The sequence below is a fragment of the Ruditapes philippinarum genome, unplaced genomic scaffold (assembly GCF_026571515.1).
Source record: "Ruditapes philippinarum isolate M1 unplaced genomic scaffold, ASM2657151v2 ctg11613_1_1_1_1, whole genome shotgun sequence".
In the NCBI taxonomy this organism is placed as follows: domain Eukaryota; kingdom Metazoa; phylum Mollusca; class Bivalvia; order Venerida; family Veneridae; genus Ruditapes; species Ruditapes philippinarum.
In genome coordinates this window covers 1-27,791 of record NW_026856928.1, presented here as the reverse complement: position 1 = coordinate 27,791, position 27,791 = coordinate 1, and the positions used below count along the sequence as shown (strand labels likewise).

Sequence of the window (27,791 nt, the reverse complement as noted above, 5' to 3'; positions counted from 1 at the left end):
TCATCTTGAATATAATTGTCTGGTGATTAGAAGATTTCCCTGATAATTGTTTGAGATTTTTCCACATTTCTTTAGCATTGTTTTTATTGTTATTTATTGTTTCTGAGTAGTAACTTTTCTTAGAACTAGAAATCAGGTTTTTAACTTTGTTTCTCCAATACTTATAATCTTCATTATTATTTATTTTTTTAGCTTTATCTCTTTGTTTAGAGGCATGAAGAATATCAGGATTGTACCAGTCTGGAAGATGTGTGTGTTTTACACGCTTTCGTTTTAGAGGGGCATGTTCATTTATTCTATTTCATTCAAAAATACTTATTTTGTAATCAGCACATGCATCTAATTAAAGTCATTTTGTTTGAATTGATAAAAAGTTGCATCAGTGTACACAGAAGTATTTAAAAAATAGTTTATATGATCTCAAAAACAAAATGTTGATGCACAAAAATAATATAACACTTGATTTATCTATTTATCTTGCTTGCAAATGAAATTATAAAATAAGAGCACCACTTGCAGCATTAATGCTGATCTGTTAAAATAACCACTTTTGACAGAAAATTTTGTCATGTCAACATAAGCAAGACTTCTATGTTTCATTTTGAGAACTTTTAAAATGTTTGAATAATGGTCTAAATTAAGGTTCTTGCATGACAACAATGATGACGATGAGGCATAATAACGAGACTTTTTTTGAAACAGACAGCATAAAAAACAACAACAATGCAAATGCTGTAAAAATATAACACTGAAATAATCACCTTGTACTGCTTTGCAATAGTATCAATGAGAAAGTTTGTTCTGACATTGTCCACATTTGGTACTAGAATTGAACTGAACTCTGGAACATAATCTGATGCATAGATATACTCCTCTACTCTATGCATCCAATGTAACCATTCCCCTAAAATATAAAATTAGTGAAACTGTCAATGAAAGAAAGAAGTTCAACCAAAGTTACAGCTTCAATAACTTAATTCAAATTAAATTTGCATTGCTAATGATGGCCTTCTAACCCTATTTTTCATTTAAGGCACACAATTATTCATATAAAAAAGTTTTTGAATTAAACTAAAAGAAAACATCAGAACTATTAAACCAAACAGACTTCAATTCATTACCTTTCTCATCAACCAAGTACTCAAAAATGGTTTCATCATCTTTTACTGGAGGCAAGGATAATTTTTCACAATCATTCACAATGAAATGTTCCATCTTGGCACGATCCTCTAGTTCCAACAGTGCTCCTAAGCTCCACATTAAGGCAAAAATGAACAGTTTTTCTAAATGGGAGCCTGGTAGGTTTCCTTTGTCATCTCTTTTGGGAATTAAACCCTCTAGAAGATCTGTTGCCTACAAAATACAGAATTTTAAATTTATAAGTCTCTGTCAGCAGTTTAACTATTGCAATAAAATAACAATCTAGGAGGGTTTTTGGTCTCCCAAAACTATATGTATGCTCATTCTTGTGAAATTTCATTGAAATCCAACCTTTTTGTGCAGCAAAGCGAAACATGCCAGTGATGTGCACAACTAGGGATGGTACTGATCACTCAGTGTTGCATCTAGGCCACGCGACTGCGCGATTTGCGCATTTTTATGCAGATCGCGCATTTTATTGAAGTCAGTGCGCGCCAAGTCGCGCATCTGACAATCTTTTCAACTTTATTCAGTTTACCTTCATCGTATCTTAAACGCTTCAGCCATGTTTGTTTTCACTCGTGGTTATGAATAAAATACATACTAAATCGCTTGTAGCAGCCGACTTAGTCATCTCGCGTGTGTTTTGTAGTATCCGTCAATATTTTATTTTTTCTACTTCCGATAGCTGTCAAAAATGCCTGAATGTAAAATAAATGAACTCTATTCGGTTTGTAATATTGTAAGGTCAATGTATGTCCCCCACATCTTTTTCAAATCCCCTACATTTTTCAATTGAGTGGGGGACAATCCCCCATAATTTTGAAATTCTAGATGCAACACTGATCACTCCTGTAATTTGGTTGAAATCCCTCCAGTAGTTTGACCTGTGAAAGCTGGACAAGATTTTTCTATTTTTAGCTCTGGTGGCCATTTTGTGCAGCCAAGCCGAACATGCCAGGGAAGTGCACAACTAGGGATACTGATCACTCCTGTAAAGTTTGGTTGAAATCCCACCAGTAGTTTGACCTGTGAAGGCCGGACAAGCTTAATGCGGACAGACAGACAACCGGACGGATGGACATCCAACCAAATTTTTTAAGGGATAAAGGGCCATTTGTAATGAGTAGTAAAGCATTCAATCAGAATGGAAAAATGTGGTTTTAGGTATTAACTAAAATGTGCTGTCACTGTGAGTGCATCAACAAACTTACCTGTCTGATCTGGTTACATTCAAGAAGTATCATCTTCATGTTAAGATTCAAGTTAACATATCTGAAGATATCATCAAACACTTTGTCAAACAGTCCAATAGAATGTCATTTTCCTGAGCAGTTCTTGTTTTTAACCATCCTGTAAAAAATTCTTAAACATTGAACAATAATTTAAATGCCAAGGCCTTTTTTATTTTATCCAACAATAATTATAAAATGCAAAAACAATAACAAATATTAGTATATTAAGACTGTGTGTAAGTCAAATGCATTATAGAAGTTACGGAAAGAAAATTAGTCACCATATCAGGTAATAAGGTTATTCTACCTGTAAAATAGGTCTCCAGTCCAATGCAGATGAACTCATGAAGACCATACCGTTTCTGGATACAGTAGCAGGCGAGCATTGTCAATGTTGTGCACTTCAAACACAATCTTACAGTTTGGTGCCATAGGAATACGATCTCCATTAGCTAATGTTAGAGTTTTGTTGTCATCAAGTACAGAGTTGAGATTCTCAATCCAAATAGCATCTACTGGACCATCTAGAACAATCCAGATATGCTCTCCTAAAAAGTAGATAAATACTTGTTATCAAAATTTAGGTAGATTTTCAAATAAAACAAATTTCATGTCAAGCATTTCAGCAGTAAATAGTTCAGTATAAATTTCTAAATTAATGTAGTCATTTTATCAGAATTTATTAAATAAAATAATTTATATAGGAAAATGCCACAAGAAGGTCCACATGACAAGAAAAGACATCCCTGATCCTAGATTCTAAATAAGTCTTTAAACAAACTTTTTATCACAAAGGAATAGGTAAAAATTTCTTGAAGATTCTGCATAACTTGAGAACAGAAAAAACATGTACTGTTTTTCCTTATGTTTCTTTACCTTTCTTTGCTTTCAAAGATCTTCTCCAAAGTGTAGAAAAAATACCATCTGTCCAGTCATTGGTGGCAACATCCAATCTACCAAACATCTGTGGTGCTGTAATGGCCTTTGGGTTCATTCTCATTTCTCTATGTGGAGCTCCACAGTCACTCATTGACTTCATCAGTACATGAATGCAGCATGATTTACCAGCACCACTTGGTCCTAATGTCATCATTCCATGACGTACACGCTGAGTCTCATATAGCTGTAATTTGACAGAAAAATATATATCAATTTACAAAATTACCAAGGTCATCAATTTTTGTCATCTTAACTTTCATGCTGCAAGTTTACCTTATAGTTTTACCTTTATTTCTTCTCCAAATTGTTAAACATTAAGAATCCTTTAAATCTTTAAAATATTTTGAATATATCATTACACCGAATATTCACGTTAATGAGTTGGCAATAATTCTGAATTACCTGTACAAGTTTCAAGTTCCATGAGGGATGGTTTACGAGCCCTGCAGCATCTACCTGGTTTGCTATTGCCACTTGAAGTTCAGCGTAAGTTGCTGAATCCAGTGTTATTCCAGGGAACAAGTCAGCAATTAAACTCATAAACAATGGTTCATCTTCATCAACCTATCAACAGATATTTATATAGTGACACTGTGTAATTCATTTCATGAATATTGACATTTCAAACAGAAATAGAATTGCATTTATAACATGAATGTTACATTTTTTATTCTTTTCAAAGGTGAGGTTAATGCTAGGCTGCTAATCCCACCTACTCATTTCATTGACAGCATATGTTTTCTCTACACAATGTGATATTCAATTTATTAAAATTATTTTTTATGCATAATATTGTTCATACATCTTTAAGAATTACCTGGAATTCAAATCCTGTATAGTTTTTTTTGTACAAAACTAAATATTTTCGGCATAATTAGTCCGCCATTGTGTTAACTTTAAATATATATCGTGATACCAACCGGACAATATGTGTAAAAATGTTGTCTTTAGATATCGGTATCTATACCTAAAAGGTTAAATCTACTTCAAATATGTTTACCTAACAAGATGAAATAAGACTTACCAGTTTTGACAAGTTCATATCTCTGAGTACTCTCATGACAATTGTGCTTTCAGTATCATTTGGTCTGGCTCTCTTGTTTGCTCCCAGTGTTCTCAGTACTGACAAAATGTTTCTTAATCCAAAATCATAATGTACCTACGATATACATGAGCAAACAATGTTGTGATTCTAAACCAAACTTAAAACTATACATACAATTTCAAAGTCATGTTAATTTCAGATACATATACATATGTGCATATCAGGGGTAAATAAACGGGGTTACCCAGTTGGGGCCTCAAAAAAAAAAAAAAAAAAAAAAATACATATGTGCATATCAATTTATGTACTAGTTTTTCACAAACCGAACTTTAAAGAATTTGTCCTACTTTGAGGGAAATAAACATCAAAATAATGGACCTTTCTGGTGTTTACAGTTTTATGTAAATTGGCTAACTTGTTATCCAATCGCTACACAGAGATAATACATAGTCACTGGTTGACCTGGTTTGCACAAAAGAGCACGTGCTTATGTTTGTGATACTGTTTGTGAGCAGTTGACCTAGCAATGAATGGAAAAGGTGTGGCTATATATTCCGCTACGAAAAACCAGAAAGGTCCATAAAACTGACAAGTAAACATTATAACTTATTAAGACAGCAATGATGTGAAGGCTATTTTTTAAATGTAACATCCAATAATTTAGTCAAGCCTCATATAAGATCCAATGTCAAAATAATATAGTGTCTTACAATGAATAAATCCAATTATTGTTCAGCATTGCTAAAAAAAAAAAGAAGTAAAATCACAATATATTAAAAAACAACTAACCTGTTTTGAAAGCTGTTCTTCACACAGTTTGTACAGTGTGTAGAATTTCTGTGCAAGCAAGACATTTTCAAGGAAACCACAAGAAGCAAGCTTCACTCTCATGATAATCTGGATTGCATAACATTGTTATTATTTAATAATTGAATATCCAACAAGTTTTTTTAAGTAATTCATGTCAACATTCTAATTATAAAAATTCATCACACCACAATGAAGAAAATAGATATAAAGTATTTGTAAAAATAGCTCCAATAAGAGGGCCATGGAAGCCCTAATATCCCTCACCTGAATATAAATACTCTTAATGACAAGGAACAAGTAATACTATAAGCCACAGCAGATATTAAATCTAAGTTTTAAACTTTAGAGTTATGTTTGTATTTGAAATAGTGTGTGTGTAAAAACATTACTGGTTGGTTGTGCTTAGGGAAAACAATAGTTACTAAAGAAGTCACTGGATGTTATACAAAATCAGTAGTTTAATCCTTGAAAGTCACTGAATACTATGTAATTCAATGGTTAATTCACTCATTGCAAAAAAAAAGTAAATGTTTGGTATGGAAGTCACTGGTTGCTTTGTAATATTAGCAATGTTTGCTATGTAAGTCACTGGTTGCTATTGAAATTAACAGTTTGCACTGAAAAGCCAATGGCTGCTTTGAAGTTACTGTTGCTATAGAACTCAATGGTTGTTATGGAAAGAAAGTAGTTGCTATGGAAAGTCAATGGTTCTTATGGCAAGTCAATGGTTGCTATGCAAAGTCAATGGTTGCTATGAGAGTCATTAATTGCTATGCAAAGTCAATGGTTGCTGTAGAAATTAAAAATAGTACAGTGTAACTTCCGAATTCCGGAACTTCTGAAATCCGGAAACTTCTAAATACCGAACAATTTTTTCGGTCCCGATTTTTTCCCTTCTATTTTCTATTAATATAATACTTCTGAATTTCGGAACTTCTAAATTCTGAATTCCGGACGATATTTTCGAAAAATTAGAGTCAAGTCAATGCAATTTTACCTCTAAAAACCGGAAATATCCAAAGGTGTGAAATACATTGTAAACCCTGCAGGAAGATTTAATCTCCCTATCGATTGTTTACTAATTAGCGGTGACCGTGTAATTTGACACTCGTTAAAATTACAAACTGTGAAATGGTATGTTTGAAGTGATGCGGTTAATCAAAGAAATTTACGGCGGTCAGTTAATTTGAAGTGTTTATTAGCGGATTAAAAGACAATTAATTGGACAATGTATGCATCAAAAATCTTTAGGGATTTTATTGCATTTGATGTAATAATTAGTTAACTAGCATCGGACGATATGTAAGTTTATGCAATTAACAACATTTCTACAAACTGATAGAAATTCCGAAGCATTTGCAAGTAAGATAAAAATGTATTCTTTTCATTCACATCTTTATCTTGTTTTAAAGACTATTATATATGCTATTACAGTAAAGGCCACTTCTTCCTTGACATTTAGTGATATTAAGTGGCTTAGTCTTGTCCACATTATCATAAACCTCTGAATTCCGGAAACCTCTGAAATCCGAACTTTTTGACAAGTCCCATGAGTGTTCGGTTTTCGGAAGTTACACTGTAATAACATTTTTTTAAAAATGTCCTAAAATTTTGCCATTTTATGAAGTTAATCAGCTTCATATAATTCTCATCATGTTTTACTTAATCACTTGATGTTTAATGTCTCTATTTGTTCATATAATTCCGAGCTTCTACATTCTGGAAACTTCCAAATTCCCAACTTTTTGGCTAGTCCCACAGGTGTTCAGTTTTCAGAAGTTACAGTGTATATGAAAAATCATTGACCCCCTTGGATGGGGCCAACATTGACCACAGGGATTTTATCTGAACAAACTTGGTATACACCCACTAGAAGATGTTTCATACTAAATATCTAAGCTCTAGCACTTTGGATATTCTAGAAGAAGGGTTTTTTTATTTTAACTACAAGTATATACATTTAAGGAAAATAAATGACCCCCCAGGGTGGGGCCAATTTTGACCCCAGGACTTTTATTTGAACAAACTTGGTAGACACTCACTAGCAGATATTTCATGCTTAATGTCCAGCTCTTTGAGTTTTTTAAAAGAAGATTTTTTAAGTTCTTTCTTTCGGTTACAGGGCAACCAGGCTGTTCTGCCTGGAATTAAATTCTTATGATTAGATTTCTTTTAAAGTAAAAGATTATAGACTGATGCCAGACACATTGCAATCACAAATACTCACTGTCACTATGTGACAGGTGAGCTGAAAACACATCTACAAGACAGTCATCAAATTTAGCACTGGCCCGGTGGCCAATGGCCAGTGTAAATTAATTTGGGCAAGTGTAAAGTTTAAGAAAATTTAGTTAAATTTAAAGTAGAATAAATTAAAAACTGGAATTCAGGCCAGTAAATTCAAAATCTTAAATTCATTGACTGCAAGATGAGTTTTATTAATTTTAAAATAAACTAGACCTATCACTGAAGATGATTAATACCGCCACCAGCAACTTTGACTTTTTAAAATATAAGTGGTCTGAAGAAATTTTTTAACTGAACCTATATTAAATGAAGTATCAACTGTGTTCAAAGAATTATTTCAATTAATTGCAATACCAACCGGGGGACTTCATATAAGCTTGCTATACATCAAGTTTGATAACAATATCTCATTCCTAACTAGTTATTGTCCAGAAACCATTTTTCGATTTTTAGTAACTGTGACCTTGACCTTCACTCCAGGGAATCCAAATGCAATACAAACCAGGATATACATAAAAGCTTGCTATACATTAAGTTTGATTACAATATCTCATTCCTAACTATAGTTATGTCTGAAAACCATTTTTCTATTTTTAGTAATGGTGACCTTGACCTTCACCCCAGGGGATCCAAATGCAATACAAACTAGGATATACATATAAGCTTGCTATACACAAAGTTTGATTACAATATCTCATTCCTAACTCTAGTTATTATCTAGAAACCATTTTTCTATTTTTAGTAATGGTGACCTTGACCCCGCGGGTCCAAATGCAATACCAACAGGGGTCTCCACATAAGGTTGCTATATACCAAGTCTAATAACAATACCTTATTCCAAACTCTAGTTATGGTCCGGAAACCATGATGTGGACCGACCGACGGACCAACAGACTGACTGACCGACCGACCAAAAAGCTGACTCCTATATACCCCCCTTTACTTAATTTGTGGGGGCATAATTACCTTTAAAAAAAATCAAATCTTTATTGAAATGTAGAGAAAATATTGATGTTTTTACTAACCTGTCTATCAGGAACCATCATAGCAACAGTTCTAAATTGTACTTTCAAATTCTCAGGCAATTCTTGACGTCCAGCATAACCAGGGTTCTACAAAATACATCAAAACCAGAATGATGCCGACTTTTGTTAATAAACAAATAAAGACTGTTGAAGCCACAATATTTTACAGGATTCCCACAATGAAGAGAAATGAAAATTCCATGACTTTTTACTGACCAATAACAGCATCAAGTTTGCAGAATTTTGGAGCATTAATTGCATTTTTCACATTTACCTCCTCCTTCACATATAAGCCAACCTGTTTCCTCCAATTCTTTATTTCAAATTGTAGCATAAAATCGGCTATTTTCCCCTCTTTTACCAGTTTTAACAGGACCAAAACCATGTGTTTGAACAGAGTAACATGCTCTTGTTATAGCCCATGTTTACCTATGTGCAATACAAAAAAAAAAAAAAAAAAAAAAAAAAAAAGACGCCCATTTGGCCTATTTGCTGAAAGCGTCATGCACTCTTTAATAATGACATTGATTTGAGAACTTTTATACCTATGCCAGAAATACCACATTATATAGACATTGCAGCTATCCTGGTTGTCGCCCTTTCTGTCTTAAACGGACAGTTGTCAATGTAAACAAATATCTGTCATTCAGTTTAACTCTTCAACTTAAAAAACATGATAGCAAAAATTAAAATAAAAAAATGTTGTTTTATTGTTATTTATATTGATAAATACTCTTTATAATTCTTTGAGAGAATAACGTTTAATGCCAGAATTTTTTATAAACTACATGAATATGAGCAAGTCATATATACTTGTTGTTTAAATTCAACAAGTATGTGAGCAATTATCCAAAATGAAAAGAATTTCATAATACATGTCATGCTCAAATATGTTTCATTCTTAAACATACAAAGCAGTGTAATCAATGGAAGACTGACATAAACAGGCATGCACTTTACTTGAATATATGTTAGTGATCAATGAAAAGCTTTTGTTGAACATAAAACAAATTAAGAAAGGTCACAAAATGAAGTGGCTACATAAAAGTAAAATACAGTAAAGGTTAATGGTACAGTTGTACTAGTATACTGGTTGGAGACCACCAAAACCGGACAACCATCAAACCCGGACGGCCCCGAAAACGCTTAATTAAGTGTTTTTTTTCTTTGTTCAGTGGTTTTCGATCTATTAGTCACTTTATTATAACATGCATGTTTCTTCTATGATTAATAAAATTTATTTTAACATCCGTAAACAGTAATATATATGTGTCTATTTCAAGAATGTTGATTCTGAAAATTGGGGCATCAAGTGTGCAATACCTGACCTCATATACCACCTATAATCATTTGCAGAGTAAACAAAAGAATATCCAAAACATCAGCATTTGCTGCTGATATTGAGTATATCATGTTAAAATAAAAAAAATAAACACCCAAGCTTTTGTCTGAATTAAATCATGTCATGTACATATCTGTCCGGACACATGGTACTGTAGTGTGGGCAATTTAGGTAATTTTGATACCCTCGACGACAGGCCTCAGATAAAAATGTCAATATAGTCAGAAATAAACAAACTAGTTTGTTAGTAAGGAGAAGAACCTAGCTGTACTGTGTCAAATTTTCAGGTCTCTAGGTTTGAAATTATGAAATCTGTATAGAAAAATGTTCAAAAAGTGTCCGGTTGATGGTCCCCGACCAGTACAGTAGAGATTCATAATACAAAACTATGGCAGTTAGTATCTGAAAACATGCAAAAGCACAACACAGCACTAATTATGATGGATATTTAATCAAAGTCCAGTTTTTCTGATGCATTTTCTAAAGGTTTATAACATATTGGTTTTTACCATTGTTAAGAACAGACCAAATTCAGGATTTAAGTCTACATTATCTCCATCTGTGAAGACAAATTCCTTCTTTCTATCTTTTTTGGCTGTGAGTACAATGTAGATCTGCTGTGCAGCTACAGATAATACAGGCAGCTCTATTCTGTTAAATTCATCAAAGCATCCCCATGATCCAGACTGTGCTAAACCTAAAATGTAAAATTTCAGTAAGTTTCTTTTTTACTTTATTTCAACTATGATAATAACCAGTTAGTTGTTGAAAAAAGAATTATTTTAAATAATTTCAAATACATATATTGATACCTTTATAGATACGTCCTAATCCTCGAAAGTCCATTTGATCAGAGCAATTGAAGACAACAACATATTTGCCAAGTGCTTTTCCCATATCCTTAGTTGTTTCTGTTTTTCCAGTACCAGCGGGACCTGCTGGAGCACCTCCCATAGACATACCAAGTGCTTGTGCTAGGGTAATGTAACATCTAAAATAAAGAAAGTCATGCTCAAGTAAAGTGCAACAAAACATTGAATGAATACATGTAAGTACAATTGGAGGTTTAATCATTTACATAAAACACCATTATTATATAAATACAACTAAAAAATTCCCTAGTGAGTTTTGCTTTTCAGTAGTATTTTTCTCATTTTGTATCTGTATAAATTTACTAAAATTATGGATTAACTAGAGGGCTCTGACTGCCATTTTGTGCAAGGAGGAACATGCCGGCGATATGCACAACTAGGGATGGTACTGATCACTCCTGTGAAGTTTCATTGAAATCCCGTCAGCAGTTTGACCTGCGAAAGACGGACAAGATTTTTCTATTTTAAGCTCTGGCGGCCATTTTGTGCAGCAAAGCGGAACATGCCGGCGATATGCACAACTAGGGATGGTACTGATCACTCCTGTGAAGTTTCATTGAAATCCCACCAGCAGTTTGATCTGTAGAATCCAGACAAGGTTTTTCTATTTAAAGCTCTGGCTGCCATTTTGTGCAGCCAAGAGGAACGTGCCGGAGATATGCACAACTAGGGGTGGTATTGATCACTCATTTTGTGCAGCCAAGCGGAATGCGTGAGCCATATTCACAACCAGGAATCTGGCCAGCAGTTTGACCTGTCAGTGTGGAAGCCGAACAAGCTGAATGCGGACAAATGGACGTCATGATGAATTTGAATAAGGGGCCATTTCTTTTGTTAAATTTCTTTTGTTTAATAGGGGGCCATAGGCCCCTCTTACTCTATAGTTACAGAATGAACTCTATTGTTCTGTTTACAGTTGGATGGCCCCCTATTCCTTTTTGGTCATGCGAACAGAAGGCGAAGGCAAAAACAATACGTTTCCCGAAAAAATTTTGGGAGACATTATAAAGTAAAACAATTATAAAAAAATAAAGCTATTAATTTCTGTATATTGTAAGGGGATACTAAAACATCTAAAACAAACTAACCTATCAGTAAGTGGAGTGATTACCAATCTGTCTGTACATCCTAAAAATTCATTCTGGTAAATAAAGTCTACATCAGTGATCTGTACTATACAGGTGTCAGTGTCTTCCTTGAAGTAGAATCTTGCCTGCTTGAGCCACTCAAAGTCTGATGGTGATCTGATATGCATCCTTGTCTACGAAAGAAACAAAACTAAATTATTTAATCAAAATGTTAAATATGAAAAAGAAAATATAGCTGCATTGAAGAAACCAATACATTTTAACTAACATACATTCAAAGTATTACCCTGTTTTGTTCACAATTCTTTATATATATATAATATATTGTAACACAATAAAAAATACTCTCCTTGTCTTGCTATAGATATTCTAAATATGATTCAGGCAAAATACCAATTACTTGTCTTCTTAATTCAACAACAAGAATTAAAACTTATCTGAAAGAGTTAGCCAAAAACAAATGAAAACTATAGCACCGAAAGAGTTAGCCAAAAACAAATGAATACTATAGCATGATACAAGTACCACCAAACATTCCTATTTTTAAGTTCTAAATTATAAATGTTTCTTTTATGTTATGCTTAGCTAGTTTAGTATATGAAATACATACCAAATCATCAAAGATATCTCTCTGATGTACATGTATGGTGACAAGGGTTTCAAATTTGACTCTCTCAACTTTGGTGAGATCGTGCGTGGTCTGGTCAATTAATCTATTGAGCATATCAAGGAATCTCTGGTTAGTTGTAGGCATAACCTTTTTGTCAGATCTAGCCAATGTCAGGGCTTCTTCTGCATCTCGTGTCCAGATCATTTGTATGCCTAGCAAGCCAACCTAGTAAATAAATATGAAACAAATTTCTTGTACATTCTACAGCTGATAACTAGAACTGCCACTATCATGGCGTGAATAACCCCGCATACCACTTCAGAATCAACAGTGGCCATTTAGAACTCAAGGACAACCTCCCTGCCAAATCTGAGGTTACTAAGCCAGTGCATTGCTAAGTTATGTATTCTACATGCTTCAAATGTGAAAATGTCAAAATCAATACACTCTGGACAGGCATTCTGAAGCAATTGAGGGGAAAAGCTTTAATTTGACAAGGTCCCTGTGACCTTGACCTTTGACCCAGTGACCTCAAAATCAATACGGATCATTTACTAATCATGACTAACCTCCATGCCAAATATGAAGACTGTGGGTCAAAGGAATCTTAAGTTATTGGGCGGACAAGCTTTTTGAAGTCAAGGCCCCTGTGACCTTGACCTTTGACCTGGTGATCTCAAAATCAATAGGGGTCATCTACTAATCATGACTAACCTCCATGCCAAATATGAAGACTGTGGGTCAAAGGAATTTTAAGTTATTGGGCGGACAAGCTTTTTGAAGTCAAGGCCCCTGTGACCTTGACCTTTGACCTGGTGACCTCAAAATCAATAGGGGTCATCTACTAATCATGACTAACCTCCATGCCAAATATGAAGACTGTGGGTCAAAGGAATCTTTAGTTATTGGGCGGACAAAGCTTTTTGAAGTCAAGGCCCTGTGACCTTGAACCCTTTCACCGCGGTGACCTCAAAATCAATAGCGTTCATCTACTAATCACGACTAAAACCTCCATGCCCAATAATGAAGGACTGTGGTCATAGGAATCTTAAGTTATTGGGCGGTAAAGCTTTTGATGTCAAGGCCCCTGTGACCTTGACCTTTGACCTGGTGACCTCCAAAATCGATAGGGGTTTCATCTACTTATTCATGACTAACCTCCCATGCCAAATATGAAGACTAGTGAGTCAAAAGGAATCTTAAAGTTATTGGGCGGTACAAGCTTTTTGAAGTCAAGGCCCCTGTGACCTTGACCTTTGACCTGGTAACCTCAAAACAATAGGGGTCATCTACTTATCATGACTAAACCTCCATGCCAAATATGAAGACTGTGGGTCATAAGGAATCTTAAGTTATTGGGGCGGACAAGCTTTTTGAAGTCAAGGGCCCCTGTGACTTGACCTTTGACCTGGTGACTCAAAACTCAATTAGGGTCATCTACTTATCATGACTAAACCTGCCATGCTAAATATGAAGACTGTGGGTCAAAGGAATCTTTAGTTATTGGGCGGACAAGGAAAAACCGCCGGACGCCAGACGGCCAATCTGATTCCAGTATACCCCCCTTACAACTTTGTTGTGCGGGGGTATAATTATATCTGTCCTGCAATGAATAATGAGACAATAAAAATACTTCCCAGTAGCTATGTTGGCCATCTTTGTACAAATAGTTTAATTTTCATTTAAAAAAGCTTTTTTTAAGGTAAAGGTATAATAGAAAATATATATACCTGTGCTGGGAAGTTGTTCAAAAATTCCAAGAGTTCAAATTCTGGTGTAGATATAGTTCTAAAGGCATCTCTTATGACACCATGTAGAGACTTCATCTGTTCCTTTAGAAGTTCACCAAGCCACAGTTCTACATTGCCTCTGGCAATTACAGGTGTTTCCAGCTGAAAATTAATGTTCAGTGTATTATAACCATATTATATAAATAACTACTAAAAAGTTTACTAATTTTAATTCTCTTCTTTACTTTTTATTTTGTAAGTGTGATCTTAAAGCAACTCTATAGCAAAATTACTTTTTAAAGCTACATGCCTCCAGATGAGTCAAAATGTTTCAATAAAATCAAACTTGAGATAGACATACTAAGATGTAAGGAAAAGTAAAAAGATTCAAGATGCAAGTAATATTTTACATAATATGTGAGATTAATGCCTGATTGTTCAGTATTTAAAACTTTATTTCTACTGCGTTACTAACTCAGTAAAGGCTATTTATGCATATTTTGACCACTCTGGTAATTTACGTGGTTTGTAAGTGCCATTGACAATGTTAAAATTTCTTCCTTTTGGTTACTTTACAATATTACACATTCAAATAAAATTTCAAAATTTTAATGAAAATTAGCATGAATCTGGAGGCGTGCTGCTTTAAATTTTATTGAATGTAAAACAGACGTCACGACTTTGAAACGGAGATAGAAAAAGTCACTGAAAATTATACCATAATTTTTTCTCCTTCTCTTGAGATGACTGCAAGAATTCTGTCATAATCTTTTTCATGGAACTCAACTTCATTCACATTCTCAAAAACTCCAAGAAGATGTGCCTGTCATACAAATATGTTAAAAGAATAGAACAGTCCAAATATGCCCTTACTTAAGTATTAAAAGTAAGTTTCATTCAAATTGCATTAGTGATTTAAGAAAACTAGTCTGCACAAACTTAAAAATGCACAACTAGATTTGGTACTGTGGTAGTGATTAATACCTGAAAACATTGCATAAAAGTATTCCAGTAGTTTTTTTGGGTAGTAGTCCAGTAAAGTTTTGTGACGGAAGATGGGTGTGCAACCAAATTGGAATAAAGGGCCATTTCTATTGTTATGTTCTTTTGTTAAATACAGGGCCATTTGCCCCTTTCTCTATTGTAATAGAATGAACTCTATTGTTCTTTTACAGTTACCTCCTATCCCTTATTAGTAGCGCAGACAAATGACGAAGATGTGATCCCATATGTCAAAACTTTACTGAATTTTTTTTTTAATTTTATAGATACCATTTACCCTTATAGTGTGTATAAAGAACTTTTTAAATAAATTGTAAGATAATAATCTTTGCCTGAATTTACAAATTTTTCTAAAAGACCAAACTAATTTCCTTGGTGACATTAGAAATACTATCTGAAAAACTACCTGATAGACCTTTGTAGCCAGGCTTCATCATTCCACCACATATGTGAGCCCTTAACAGGAGTTGTGTTAACCTCAACTTCCCTTCTTCAAATGGAGTCTTGTTAATTTTACAATTTTGTACCAAAATTACAGTAAGTCATGTTTACCTGAATTGTATGAGAGTCACTAGCTTGACCAAGTATTTCCAACAATGCTGGATCAGAGATGAAGAAAAATCTTGGAAAGACCAATCTCTTCTTTTCTAAATATCTGTTAAAAAGGTTTATTATATAAAAAACAAGAATTTGTAACAGAGTTACCAACGTCCCCTGCCTCAGGGAAGTTTAATATGAAGCATAAAATTGTGCTATTTCAAAAGATTGAGGTATGGATCTAAGGACTTTTAGTCCAAAATTATGATCAATGCTAGATCTGCAAATGCAACAATAAATTTATTAAAGAAATAAAATGAAACAATTAATTTAAAGATGTATCATGTTAAGCTTTGACCTCTAAGTGTGACCTTGACCTTGGAGGTAGGGGTGCAGGTGTTGTGCATGACATATCGTTTTATTATTGTAACTATTTGTACCAAGTATTTTCAAAATTCCTTGAACTATGAAGAAGTTATAGATGGGACACAAAAAATACCCATCTTAAAGACTATATTAATCTTTGACCTCTTAGTGTGACCTATAAGTGTGACCTTGACCTTGGAGGTAGGGGTGCAGGTGTTGTGCATGACATATCGTCTTATTATTGTAACTAATTGTACCAAGTATTTTTAAAATCCCTTGATTTATGAAGAAGTTATAGATGGAACACAAAAATATACCCTCTCACAGACTGATTTTTTTACCTCTTATTGTGACCTTGGAGGTAGGGACCCATGTTTTCCGCCTGACATATCGTCTTATTTTTGTAATTATTTGTGAAAAAGAATTTTTAAAATCCCTTGATCTATGAAAAAGTTATGAACTGGACACAAAATATACCCTATAACAGACTATGTTAATCTTTGACCTCTACATGTGACCTTGACCTTGGAGGTAGGGACACTGGTGTTACACATGACACATTATCTTATCATTGTAACTACTTGTGCCAAGTATTTTCAAAATCCCTTGATCTATGAAGAAGTTATGGACGGGATACAAAATATACCATATAACAGACTCTGTTAACTTTTGACCTCTAAGTGTGACCTTGACCTTGGAGGTAAGGGTGCCGGTGTTGTACTTGACATATCGTCTTATTATTGTGACTATTTGTGCCAAGTTATTTTAAAATCCCTTGAACTATGAAGAAGTTCTAGATCAGACACAATATATACCCTTTAACAGACTATGTTTATTTTTGACCTCGAAATGTGACCTTGACCTTGGAGATAGGGATAAAGGTGTTGCGCATGACACATCCTCTTATTAAAGTGACTATTTGTGCCCAGTATTTTTTAAAAATCCTTTGATATATGAAAATGTTATAGAACGGACACAAAATATACCCTATAACAGACTATGTTAATCTTTGACCTCCAGGTGTGACCTCGACCTTGGAGGTAGGTGACCGGTTGTTGTGCATGACACATCGTCTCAGTGTTGTGAACAATTGTGGCAAGTATTTACAAAATCCCTTCAAAGATAAGAAAGTTATAGACCGGACACACATATACCCTCAAATAGACAATGTTGACCTTGAATGAGCAAGTGCGACCTTGACCCTGGAGGTAGAGGTCTGGTTGTTGCACATGACACATTTTCTTATTATAACAAACATTTGTGCCAAGTTATTTTAAATTCCTTTAATAAATTACAAAGTTCTGGACCGGACACGAAATATACCCTGTAACAGACTATGTTAACCTTTGACCTCCAAATGTGACCTTGGAGGTAGGTGACCGGTTGTTGCGCATGACACATCTTCCCATTATTGTGAGCAATTGTGGCAAGTATTTACAAAATCCCTTCAAAGATAAAAAAGTTATAGACCGGACACGACATATACCCTCAAATAGACAATGTTGACCTTGAATGAGCAAGTGCGACCTTGACCCTGGAGGTAGAGGTCTGGTTGTTGCACATGACACATTTTCTTATTATAACAAACATTTGTGCTAAGTAATTTTAAATTCCTTTAATAAATGACAAAGTTCTGGACCGGACACGAAATATACCCTGTAACAGACTATGTTAACCTTTGACCTCCAAATGTGACCTTGAAGGTAGGTGACCGGTTGTTGCGCATGACACATCTTCCCATTATTGTGAGCAATTGTGGCAAGAATTTACAAAATCCCTTCAAAGATAAAAAAGTTATGGACCAGACACAACATATACCCTCAAATAGACAATGTTGACCTTGAATGAGCAAGTGCGACCTTGACCCGGCAGGTAGGGGTTTGGTTGTTGCACATGACACATCGTCTTATCATAACAAACATTTGTGCCAAGTTATTTCAGATTCCTTTAATAAATGACAAAGTTATGGACCTGACACGAAAGTGTGACGGACGGACAGACGAACGGACAGACAGACGGACAGAGCTTATTTCTATATCCCCCTTTTTACTTCAAAAAGGCGGGGGACAACAAAAAAAATGTGACCTCATACAGTTTTCTACATTTAAGATTATTATAAAAGAGGAACTTTGTCTTTAAACTTGTTATCTTTTCATCATGTACAAACCCTTTTTCATATATTTTTCATATGGAAAATTATCAAAGTACATGTTAATGCAAAACTTCTACTTCCTGAGCAATTGAAAGTTACAATGAGTTTTTTTGAAAAATGACAATAAACCAAATTTTTAAAGTTAATATTTTACAGTAATAATTGCAACTGTTATGACCATATTTTTTTCCACAAGTATCTTCTTGTGCATGATATTTTCATGTGCATGATATACATGTATGATAAAACCAAATGCATACCCTGTGAGTGACTTCTGACAAACTTCTAGTTGTTCTAATAGATGAGGTAATAACTGACCCATTGTTTCATCAGCTACACAGCATGAAACAACATTTGGCATCTCATGAGCTCTTACCATAATCTTTACCCATGATTTGTCTATGTTTTGAAACCTCTTTGCTTCCTGTCAATAGAAAACACATTTACTAGTATATAATTCTTTCACATCATTCAATTTGAGTGTAACCCACATTCTTTTAACCTAGAAACTAACATACTCTACCTAATGTGTATAATGAGCATGCCCTACTTTTGAATTTGGAACAGTAACTTGTTATTTTACCAATGTTTCAGAGTCAACAAGAACTGTCCATTAGACAGCTTAATCAACCTATTCTCAGTGCTTGACAGTAAGAAATGTGGCATAACTCTGTAAAAAGTTTTTTTCCTTTCTTTTTTTTTTTTTTTTTTGGATGGGTTTTACGTCGCACCAACACAAAATATAGATCATATGGCAACTTTCCTGCTTTACTGGTGAAGGAAGACCTCAGGTGCCCTTCTGTGCATTATTGAAGGCACGAACGAGTACCTGAGTAAAACCATAAACATTCCATAGCTAGCTTCCTAACATGAAAGAATCCAAAGTTCCTGTTGGGATTTGATCCCACAGCCGTGAGGGGCAAGTGATTTGAAGGCAACAACATTAAACACTCAGCCACTTACACCCCCTGTAACTAGACCTATCACTGAAGGTGATTAATACCCCCACCAGCAACTTTTTGAAAAATAGGTAGTCTGAAGAAAAATTTCAACACAAACTATCAACTGTGTACAAAGAAATATTTCAATTAATTGTAATCCCAACTGGGGTCTCCAAATAAGCTTGCTTTTCACAAAGTTTGATTACAATATCTCATTCCTAACTCTAGTTATTGTCCAGAAACCATTTTTCTATTTTTACAGGGTTCCCACTCTTAGATATTTTGAAAATTTAAGGACTTTTCCAGGACTTATCAAGGACTTTTTTTGATTTTTTAAGGACTTTTTAGAAGATTAAATTTCAAGCTACATGTATTTGATTTTTTTGTCCTATGAATATGTTCATGGTAATGTTTAGAACAACATTTAATAACACCAATATAATACATGTAGTTCATGACATAAATCTAATTCTTTCTAAGAAATACATTCAGTGTCTATAAATAATGAAATGTACTTTGTGACAGCAACTGTTTTTGCAGGTTGTCTGCAATTTTCATGTAATTTTGCTGTTTTTAATGCTTCCAAGGGATCACTTTTTATACCAGATATTCATAGTACTTTAATTAGTAACGTGACATTTGACCTCAGTCCACTAAGGCTTCATAGAATGGCAAAAGCATGTCACACTGAAGGGTATATGAAAACTGCCTGCAGGTGTTTCTACATTCAAAATTTCACGACTTTCATGTTAAAATATAATATTCTGCTTAAGCCAGTGCTACGGGGTGCACTTTCCAGTACCATATATCAAGCCCTAGTCTACAACATTTTCAATTTTGCCGTTTTGGATGTTATTTAGGGATTCTTTTTTGTATTTCAATGACATATCTTTTGATTTGATCTTACAATTTTTTAAACCATCTACAAAATATGGCGGCAGCATGAAATACCCAAATATACCCAAACACACTAAATTATAGCAATATTCATTTTGGTTTGTATACAATATTGATTTTAATGAGAAAATGAATTGATATTTACAAAATAATATGACTTAGCCAACTATAACTTTCGATCATTCCATTGAAATTGGCAGTTCTGATGTTGTAAGAAAAAAAATGTGACATTTGCTTATCTAACTGTTAGGTTCATTAATGAATGGGCACATGTACTTGCAAGATATGATAATATTTGTTGTCTACATTTAAATTTGTAGGGTATAATTTTGTTGAAATTTCATACAAGTTCATTCGTATTATTTTTTTAATTTAATAGCTTTAATGGAGTATACTGTATTTGGGTATATTTTGGTTCAAAAATGTATATTTGGGTATGTTTCATTACATCTTAGTGAAAGTGTATATTGTATTCATGATTAAAACAGCACTTTTTTAGTAAAACACATTTATTTTTAGTATATTCTTGTTATATTTGGGTATTTTGTGCTACCCAGATATGGTGTGGCCAATTGGCTGTGCGCTGCCTTGACAATAGTTCATGCATGTAATACTATTTTTTTTATTTTATATTGATTTACCTTTGGCTTTTAGCATGGTAGTGAGCAATTAGGATACAAAAATTTGCCAAAGGAAACAACCATTTACCCTGTACGTCAATGCCCCAGAGTAGGTTATGTACAGTATTGGAAGAAGAAGAACCAGACCTGTGAGCTTTCATCTTAGCACGGGCCAATCAAGCAAACTTGAGGTTGATTTGTGACTGTCTTCCTAGATTTTCCAAACAAAACCGCCATAGTAACCAGAAAATAAATGATAAATCTCATAAATGTCAAACTTGGCCTCCCAAAACAGTTGTAAATCGAAAATCATCAACATTCAAGATGCGGAAGTCAATATACTGTGCAAAGACCGCCATTTTGGTTTTTTTGATTTACCTCCCCTTTTCCAGACTAATTCCCGTACCTTCCCGGACTTTTTTATGTATCAACACTAATTCCCGGACTTTTCAAGGCCGGGAGCTCCAATGTTCAAATTCACGGACATTTCCCGTTTTCCCGGACAGCGTGGGAACCCTGTTTTTAGGAACGGTGACCTTGACCTTGACCCCAGGGGGTCCAAATGCAATACCAACCCAGGTCTTCATATGAGCTTGCTATACACCAAGCTTGATAACAATATCTCATTCCTAACTCTAGTTATTGTCCAGAAACCATTTTTCTATTTTTAGTAACGGTGACCTTGACCTTGACCCCAGGGGGTCCAAATGCAATACCAACCCAGGTCTTCATATAAGCTTGCTATATACCAAGTTTGATTACAATATCTCATTCCTAACTCTAGTTATTGTCTGGAAACCATTTTTCTATTTTTAGTAACGGTGACCTTGGCCTTGACCCCAGGGGGTCCAAATGCAATACCAACCCAGGTCTTCATATAAGCTTGCCATACACCAAGTTTGATAACAATATCTCATTCCTAACTCTAGTTATTGTCCGGAAACCATTTTTCTATTTTTAGTAACGGTGACCTTGACCTTGACCCCAGGGGGTCCAAATGCAATACCAACCGGAGTTTCCACATAAGGTTGCTATATACCAAGTTTGATTACAATACCTCATTCCAAACTCTAGTTATCGTCTGGAAACCATGATGTGGACCGACCGATGGACGGACCGACCGACCAACCGACAAGCTGACTCCTATATACCCCCCCTAAACTTCGTTTGTGGGGGTATAAAAAGATAACTCAGGAGTTATGTAACATATGTCCATCATGTTAGATAATCACAAAAGTTAGTTTCAACACATTCCCTTCAGTAGTTTTGGAAATACAGTATGAAACTTGCACACAAAAACTAAGTTAAAGTGTGACAGGATGAGTACAATAGCTCTTCCTTAATTCTTCAAATATTCAATCTAAAAATTGGGTGCTTAACCTGAGCATCCAACAGTCATGAGTCTTGATGTGCAAGTTGGCAAGACTTAAATCTCTCGTCATTGTAACAGCCTGAGTATAACAATGAACAAAGACACATTATTCAAATTCCTAAAATTGTTTGTTACAAATATGTCTGATCTAACATAATATTATCATCGTCTTCTTCTAGGCTTTGAAATTAAAGATATACTATGCTCATCTTTAGGTAAAATACTTTCATTGCAGAAACTTACTGAAAATCTAAGTAAATTTTTCCTGAATATGTCTAATTTGAATATGGGAATGTATATAAATGTACTTTGTTTTGAAAGCTACATTCCCAATTACATGTCAACAGGTATGCCTACAGGTAATTTGAAAAAAAAAAAAATAGAAAGAAATGAAAGCAAGGGGGTCATGGGGGCGTTAAGGGTCCCATGGCGATGATGCAAGTTAAGAGCAGAGCACTGGTGGGGGACCAGGGGGCCAAGACTTTCAGATGGTCTAGAATTTATTGCCTTTTACTACTTTATCAAACATTTTCATTATCTAATGTCACTTTTGCTAATAGGCCAACATTTTGTTTTTCTTTCTTCAACTACTGACAGACGCAAGGTTAAGATAATGAGTGGTTGATATATGTAATTCTATCGTTCATTGGCTTACCATAATAGCAACAACAACTGAACATATCTGAAAGGCGGTACATTCTCAATAATTACAATCAGACAATAGCCAGTAGCAAACTCAGAGATAGAGATTTACATTGTTCATAAAAGTGGTCCTGGCGACCTCTATATATGCAGAAAATTGGCATCCCGGTTGTCAAAATAATTAAGTCTATTCTTATAATTTTAATGACACTATGTAATCACACTGTAATTATCTGTAGATTGTAGGGTTTTAAATGTAACATTTTTTCTCTGTGTGTATTAAAAAGATGTTTCTTTTAAATTTAACCCATTACTTAATGAGCATTTGGTGAAAAAATGGCTGTTTTCATTGAAAAGTCTCCCGTTACAAGTTCAAATTGCTATAAAACTATAAAAACCGCTTCAATACTAATCAAACTTGGCACAAATGTTAACTGGACCAATGCCTGTGTAACAACATCCCCAGGCTCAAATTTCCTGTTACCATGGCAACGAGGGGACGTCTCAAAATTGCCAAAAATTACTATTTTGCGTTGATTTTTTCCATCAAAATTGATTTCAAAGTGCTGCAAATTCTCAATGGATTGAGATAGAGTCAAATGCTTTGCTCTGTTGGTTACACGTTACCTTATGATCGATCTGAGGTTATTTTTAGCCTCTCACAAGTCCAAAGTTTTCTTGGCATTGAGGGGGACTGTCTCTCCCCTTCAAACCCTCCAAACAGAAGGGGACACATCCCCCTTCTGGCAACCCCCTGATGTATCTTTTGTTTGGGGGGCTGCGCCGAAAAAGTGGTCACTTTTTTAAACAACAATTCTCAAACAAAAACAAGTGTTGGGGGCCTAAATAAGGCATTTTTCACCATTTGAGACAACAAAAAAGGGGGGGTTGAAAAAAGCATTAATAAGATCTGTTTATCGGGTAATTACCAAAAATCGCGTTTTTCCATGTTTAAAAATGGCCTAACATATGAATTTGAAGAAAAATTGTTGTTTTGTAGAATTTTTTATGTTTTACATTTAACCCATTACTTCTTGAGCATTTGGTGAAAAATGGCTACATTGGAAAGTCTCCCGTTACAAGATCAAATTGCTATAAAAAGAGACAGTATAGTAATGATCAGTTTTTTTCAAATATCAAATTTGAGCATAATATATCTTTAAAACATCCAAAATATCTCTATAAAAACTAAATGGTAAACCTGTGGTAACTGTTTGGCGATGTCTCCACCAACAAATACAGCTTCCAGGTACACCCATAGGTTCTGTACAATCATCCAGTTTTCAAGTATATCTGTTGTGTTTGACAATTTACCAACCCATTGTTGAATTTTCTTTTTGAAAGGAGCATTGTACCTATTTAAATATTATGTGACGATAATTTATAATTATAATTGATATTTGATAATGGTGTGATCATTATGGTAAGATTATGTTTTATTCTTTCAGTAATGGTTTTGACATGTATTTCTCTTACATCTCTAATATACAGTCAGTTTTTGTAAAGAAATATCATTGTAGTTTAATGTGCTATATGCATATTGTTTTAATGTTAAGTGGTCTAAAGATGGCATATTTTCTAAAAAAAATCAAATATTTATAAAACAAGAAATGTAAAATTTGGATTTTCATATGAAATATTTCTTGTGATCTACGTATAAATATTAAAATGATGAATAATAATACTTTGTTCTAGTATCAGATTTTATATCTGACAATTACTAACATTCATATGTGATTCTTTCATGATTTGTTGTCACATATGATACTAAATACTATCAACATGATTATTTATGGTTCTAAAGACCTTCCATTATGGACCAATTCCCTTTAATTTATAAACTAATAAAATTTTGTACTTGACTAACCTGTTACTAAGCAAGGAACTAAGAACCATGAGTCCATCTTCCAGTTGAGCCACTATCTCAGATGTCTCTGCTCCTTTTAACAAGAGTTCACCACGAGCCTTGAAATTTGAAAAGCTAAGTTCTCTTGCATTCCAGTCTGTCACGACCTGACTCAACTTGGCCTCAATATCCTTCTCTTTAACAGCAGAGATGCAAATATCCTTGAAAAAAAAAGCAGAAATATGTATGTAAACAACCTAATATTTATAAGGTGCATTAAATCTAAATGAATGATTTCAGGACATCTATTAAAATTACCAAGCAACTAGTTTTTACAACTTATCATTAACACAGTTTCACATTAAATCAACTTTTACAGAAAGAAGAAAATACTAACTTTGCATATCACAAGTAAATATAAAATCAAAGCATATTTTAAAAACATATGAATTTACCTCAATATCTTCCTTGTACTTTAACAAGGGTGCCTTCATAATGTCTCTTAATGTGAAGTTTTCAGAATCAAAGTCAAATGAATGTCCTGTAAGTTTAGCCATTCTTTCCCAATGGCGATCTTTCATGGCCTTGTTAGCCATTAGCTCCAGAAGTGGGCAAGATTCGCTGAAATCATCTATCTCCTTTTTCAAATCTAAAAATGCCTGCCATCCCTTCAAACCTTTAGGAAGTCTGCGACATCTAAAATAATGCATATCATTTTTGAATCATCAATACTAAATATCTTAATAAATGTGATATTTTGTTTAAAAAATTTTAACCATGCTATTTCTAAAAGAAGCAAGAGATAGCATAAAGTTAAATGGTTTGTTTTTGAAAGCCCTATAAGTATAAAAATTAAGTTATCCAGAGCAATAGATAAGCTTTAAAAGTGAATTTTGGTATTCTCCATACTTTTCTTTGAATTGTATTGGTCATTAATTGGTATTCCAAAAATCATACCTATTTCAAGATTAATTGCGTATAATTATAAGATATGAATCTTAAAATTTCAATATCAATAAAATTAAAACTGTTTTATAAAGAAAATAGGACAAACAATTTACTACAACTTTTCACAATTGTTTTATTTTTTATATAAAATGCTCATGTTATATTTAATAATATTTTTAACATGTTCGTTTTCTGACTGATTTTTGATTATTTACGACTGTTTTGTTTCAAATCATTTTCCCTTTTGTACGACACTATATTGCCTTCAAAGCGTCTATTGATACAGCTGGGACCTACTTAATGACAGTCTCCGCAAAATCAACGGTCTCTGCCGGTCTGTTAAGACCGTCGACCTGAGTAGACAAATTGACCGTCTCATGCTTAATTGATATGGCTAAGTCGGTCTTTGGAGACCGGGACTGTGGAAGACCGGAGACCGTTGACTAGTTAGCATTAATTTGGGAATATTCGGATAGCATGCATATCGATATAATTTGTCCAAAACTACGAGCGAACGACAGATTAATTTTGCAGTGGTGAAAATGACAATACGCACGGGTTTTTAAGACATTTGCGTATTTTATTTTTTTCAATGGGTTTTGATACGCATTCTTAAAAAATCAATTGCGTATTTTATAAAATTAATAGCGTAAATACGCAAATACGCTGCTTATCTGTTGCTCTGGTTATCTATAGAAATTAAAATACCACTTTGTTGACAATTTTGTTATCTTTCCAGTACTTTTCTCTTCCATTGATATCCATGTAATAAATTGCTTCAAACCCAATATTTAACAGATTATTGTCCCTAAATTTAAAGGATAAAAACAATATACATTTCTGTGGCATAATATGCTTTTAAAGAAGTATATCTCAAACCTTTCATCACTATCAACAAGTGGGCATTATTCATAAATTAAACACATTACATTGTTAAATTTTCTTAACAGTATCATTGTATGCTTAAATATTCTAATATTTATTCAGAATACTTTTCATGAAAGAATTTCAACATAAACATAATAAACTTAATCAACACAAACCTATTTTGCATGTCAGATAGCTCCTGGTTTATCTTCTCAATATCTACCTCAGTCCACAGAATATCAAAATATCCACTGATGCTTGTCATTACCTGACTGTATAAGCCATACAACTTCTGTAACAGGTTTAACTCCTTCTTTATACGCACAAGTGTTGGATAGTCTGTTACAGACAGACCAAACAGCTGTTCTCCACCACTGTAAATGGTGAACTTTGTCCAAAGATCATCAAACTGACTCTACATATAGAGAAATAAAACAGGCTTAAAAATCCAGAAGTATCTAAATAATAAGGTTGAAATAGGTGGCCCATTGGCCAAAAAACGCTCACCTAGAGATGGGCTGTTATTTGTGTAAGGTAGGAACCAACTTTGAACAACTTTTGTAGAGGATTTATAGATGATTTTATACACCAAATATCAAAGCTCTAAGCCTTGAAACTTCAGAAAAGGAAGATTCTTAGGTTTTTACTATAAGTTCAAAATGAAAATTAATGACCCCCCCAAATTTTGACCCCAGGGCTATAAATTGGACAATCTTGATAGAAGTCCACTACACAATATTTCATGCCAAATATCTAACCTCTAGCCTTTGTCAATTCAGAGAAGAGAATTTTTTAAGTTTTTACTATATACATAAAAGGAAAACCTATGATTCCTTGGGCGGAGCCAATTTTGACCCCAGGGCTGTAGTTAGAACAATCTTGGCAGAAGTCCACTACACACTGTTTTATGCCAAATATCCATCTGCTAGCCTTTGTTAATTCAGAGAAGAAGATTTTTAAGTTTTTACTTTATTATGACATATAAGGAAAACCTATGACCCACAGGGCTGGGGTCAAATTTGCTGGGCTTTTATCTGAACAAACTTGGTAGACACTCACTGAGGTAGAGGACCTATAGATGAAATTATATACAAAATATCTAAGCGGTGAGCCTTGAAACCCCAGGTGCACAACTTCATATGCTGAGCAACATTCCTGTAAAGTTTCATGACTCTAGGTCAAATACTTTCTGAGCTACATGCGACACAACATGAGAACTGACGGATGCACAGATGGACATGGGTAAATCTAAATGCACCCCCCTTTACTTGGGGGCACAAAAAGGGAAGCAAAGACTATTCTATGTACCTGAAAAATCTGTAGTCGATCATTTGCTTCTACTGGGGATATACCTTCAGCCATTGGTCCATCCTAAAATCACAAAAAAATGATTAATGGCATAAACAATATCTCAATATTTCATAACAATGATTCTACAAAAAATTCCCATATTTGGCTTATCATAAAAGTTTTCATTTTTACTGATGTAATGAAATAACAAGAGGGCCCTTGGGCCCT

General features: G+C 34.1%; 2 protein-coding genes across 2 annotated transcripts; both read right to left on the bottom strand.

Moving 5' to 3' along the window:
• Window positions 1-761: 761 nt before the first annotated feature.
• On the bottom strand, window positions 762-2,483 carry LOC132748163 (dynein axonemal heavy chain 8-like; the record flags this gene model as incomplete). Its single annotated transcript, XM_060737714.1, has 3 exons — window positions 2,355-2,483; window positions 1,122-1,353; window positions 762-904 (listed from the first exon to the last, which is right to left on the bottom strand). Coding segments are annotated over exons 1-3 (414 nt in total), but the record flags the coding sequence as incomplete, so codon positions are not given.
• A 204-nt stretch (window positions 2,484-2,687) lies between these two features.
• On the bottom strand, window positions 2,688-27,644 carry LOC132748162 (dynein axonemal heavy chain 5-like; the record flags this gene model as incomplete). Its single annotated transcript, XM_060737713.1, is given in 19 exon segments — window positions 2,688-2,923; window positions 3,252-3,498; window positions 3,717-3,878; window positions 4,339-4,473; window positions 5,149-5,256; window positions 8,442-8,528; window positions 10,293-10,480; window positions 10,596-10,774; window positions 11,744-11,916; window positions 12,354-12,578; window positions 14,084-14,245; window positions 14,802-14,906; window positions 15,638-15,740; window positions 18,401-18,564; window positions 23,814-23,967; window positions 24,480-24,679; window positions 24,914-25,154; window positions 26,450-26,688; window positions 27,582-27,644. Coding segments are annotated over 19 exon segments (3,141 nt in total), but the record flags the coding sequence as incomplete, so codon positions are not given.
• Window positions 27,645-27,791: the final 147 nt, after the last annotated feature.